The sequence below is a fragment of the Budorcas taxicolor genome, chromosome 24, assembly GCF_023091745.1.
Source record: "Budorcas taxicolor isolate Tak-1 chromosome 24, Takin1.1, whole genome shotgun sequence".
NCBI classification, from domain to species: Eukaryota; Metazoa; Chordata; class Mammalia; order Artiodactyla; family Bovidae; genus Budorcas; species Budorcas taxicolor.
In genome coordinates this window covers 42,756,235-42,759,528 of record NC_068933.1, presented here as the reverse complement: position 1 = coordinate 42,759,528, position 3,294 = coordinate 42,756,235, and the positions used below count along the sequence as shown (strand labels likewise).

General features: G+C 42.8%; 1 protein-coding gene across 1 annotated transcript; it reads right to left on the bottom strand.

Annotated features, from left to right (window-relative positions):
• Positions 1-1,262: 1,262 nt before the first annotated feature.
• On the bottom strand, positions 1,263-1,943 carry LOC128068184 (uncharacterized; the record flags this gene model as incomplete). Its single annotated transcript, XM_052661276.1, has 1 exon — positions 1,263-1,943. A coding segment is annotated over exon 1 (681 nt), but the record flags the coding sequence as incomplete, so codon positions are not given.
• Between the last annotated feature and the right edge of the window lie 1,351 nt (positions 1,944-3,294).

The following is a 3,294-nucleotide window of genomic DNA, read 5'->3' as shown; positions in this document are numbered from 1 at the left end:
GGAGCCCAAAATAATAAAGTCTCACTGTTTCCATTGTTTCCGTATCTATTTGACATGAAGTGAGGGGACAGGATGCCATGATCTTCGTTTTCTGAATGTTGAGCTTTAAGCCAACTTTCTCACTCTCCTCTTTCACTTTCATCAAGAGGCTCTTTAGTTCTTCACTTTCTGCCATAAGGGTAGTATCATCTGCATATCTGACGTTATTGATATTTCTCCTGGCAGACTTGATTCCAGCTTGTGCTTCATCCAGACTAGCACTTCATATGATGTACTCTGCATATCAATAACCTCAGATATGCAGATGACACCACCCTTATGGCAGAAACTGAAGAGGAGCTAAAAAGCCTCTTGATGAAAGTGAAAGAGGAGAGTGAAAAAGTTGGCTTAAAGCTCAACATTCAGAAAACGAAGATTATGGCATCCGGTCCCATCACTTCATGGGAAGTAGATGGGGAAATAGTGGAAACAGTGGCAGACTCTATTTTTTGGGCTCCAAAATCACTGCATATGGTGACTGCAGCAATGAAATTAAAAGACGCTTACTCCTTGGAAGAAAAGTTATGACCAACCTAGATAGTATATTCAAAGCAGAGACATTACTTTGCCAACTAAGGTCCGTCTAGTCAAGGCTATGGTTTTTCCTGTGGTCATGTATGGATATGAGAGTTGGACTGTGAAGAAGGCTGAGCGCCAAAGAATTGATGCTTTTGAACTGTGGTGTTGGAGAAGACTCTTGAGAGTCCCTTGGACTGCAAGGAGATCCAACCAGTCCATTCTGAAGGAGATCAACCCTGGGATTTCTTTGGAAGGAATGATGCTAAAGCTGAAGCTCCAGTACTTTGGCCACCTCATGCGAAGAGTTGACTCATTGGAAAAGACTCTGATGCTGGGAGGGATTGGGGGCAGGAGGAGAAGGGGACGACAGAGGATGAGATGGCTGGATGGCATCACGGACTCAATGGATGTGAGTCTGAGTGAACTCCGGGAGTTGGTGATGGACAGGGAGGCCTGGTGTGCTGTGATTCATGGGGTCGCAAAGAGTCGGACACGACTGAGCGACTGAACTGAACTGAACTCTGCATATAAGTTAAATAAACAGGGTGACAATATATAGCCTTGATGTACTCTTTTCCTGATTTTTAACCAGTATGTTATTCCATGTCCAGTTCTAACTGTTGCTTCCTGACCTGCATACAGATTTCTCAGGTGGTGGTCGGGTGGTCTGGTATTCCCATCTCTTTCAGAATTTTCCACAGTTTGTTGTGATCCACATAGTCAAAGGCTTTGGCATAGTCAATAAAGTAGAAGTAGATATTTTTTTGGAACTCTCTTGTTTTTTCATTGATCCAACGGATGTTGGCAATTTGATCTCTGGTTCCTTTGCCTTTTCTAAATCCAGCTTGAACATCTGGAAGTTCACAGTTCACGTACTGTTGAGGCCAGGCTTGGAGAATTTTGAGCATTACTTTGCTAGTGTGTGAGATGAGTGCAACTGTGCAGTAGTTTGAGCATTCTTTGGCATTGCCTTTCTTTGAGAACGGAATGAAAACTGACTTTTTCCAGTCCTGTGTCCACTGCTGAGTTTTCCAAATTTGCTGGCATATTAAGTGCAGCACTTTCACAGCATCATCTTCCAGGATTTGAAAGAGCTCCACTGGAATTCCATCACCTCCACTAGCTTTGTTTGCAGTGATGCTTCCTAGGGCCCACTTGACTTCACATTCCAGGATGTCTGGCTCTAGGTGAGTGAACACACCATTGTGATTATCTGGGTCTTGAAGATCTTTTTTGTATAGTTCTGTGTATCCTTGCCACCTCTTCTTAATATCTGCTGCTTCTGTTAGGTCCATACCATTTCTGTCCTTTATCGAGCCCATCTTTGCATGAAATGTTCCCTTGGTATCTCTAATTTTCTTGAGGAGATCTCTAGTCTTTCCCATTCTATTGTTTTCCTCTATTTCTTTGCAGTGATCACTGAGGAAGGCTTTCTTATCTCTCCTTGCTATTCTTTGAAACTCTGCATTCACATGGGTATATATTTCCTTTTCTCCTTTGCCTTTCACGTCTCTTCTTTTCTCAGCTATTTGTAGGGCCTCCTCAGACAACCATTTTGCTTTTTTGTATTTCTTTTCCATGGGGATGGTCTTGCTTCCTATCTCCTGTACAATGTCATGAACCTCCATCCATAGTTCATCACACACTCCATCTATCAGATCTAATTCCTTGAATCTATTTCTCACTTATACTATATAATCATAAGAGATTTGATTTAGGTCATACCTGAATGGCCTAGTGGTTTTCCCTACTTTATTCAGTTTAAGTCTGAATTTTCCAATAAGGAGTAGCCCTTTACCTGAGGATTTTTCCTACTTCTGATAAAGTGCAATTGAAAGTGTGAGTCCCTCAGTTATCTCTGACTCTTTGCGACTTCATGAACTGTAGCCCAAATTCTCCAGGCAAGAATACTAGAGTGGATTGCCATTCCCTTCTCCTGGGGATCTTCCTGACCCAGGCACCAAACCCACATCTCTTTTATCTCCTGCATTGGCAAGTGGATTCAAGGAACTATACTCTAATAAAATATTACTCAAACACACACACATACAACTCGGAAACTAAGGGAGAATTTTTTTTCCTTTAAATGTTGCCAGCAGGGAATGAGAAACTCAGCAGGAGCTCACATCCTTAGTATTGCTCAGATACAAAGGGGAGAACCAAGCTGAGCTTTTCAAGAGAAGAAAGTGATGCGTCAGGCAGAGGTTGTGTAACGGAGGTCATCTGAAGAGCAAGGCAGTGCAAGGGCCTCCCAGATGACTGGCCTCTAGACATTTCTCCCCAGACCAGTATGCTGTGGAGCAAGCTTCTCTCAGTGCCACACTCCAGGGTGGCTGATGCGCTCCAAGGTGCTCCTAGAACTGAGAGGAACCGATAACTAGAAGTTCATATGCATGACATTAGGAATGACTATTCCTATGGATCAAAAACCTGTACCCTTCAAATAGGTGGGAGGTAATTCCTAAAGAGTTGGAAGCAACGATTACAACAGAGACAGAGATTAAGTTTCCAAGGCAACAGAGGTGTTTCAGGCTTAAAAACATAGGGAAAGAAATGATCCCAGATAGAGTTTACCTATCCAGGTGTTGCTAGTTCTAATACAGTCTTGTCATTGCTGAAGCTAAGAAGAGCCTCGGGGTCTAAGTTAGTCTGTAGCACACGGGACTTCTTCCTTCCAACATTCCATGAGTCCCAAGACAAATCAAAAAGTCATCTTGCTATTAGCAAGAAAAGGCA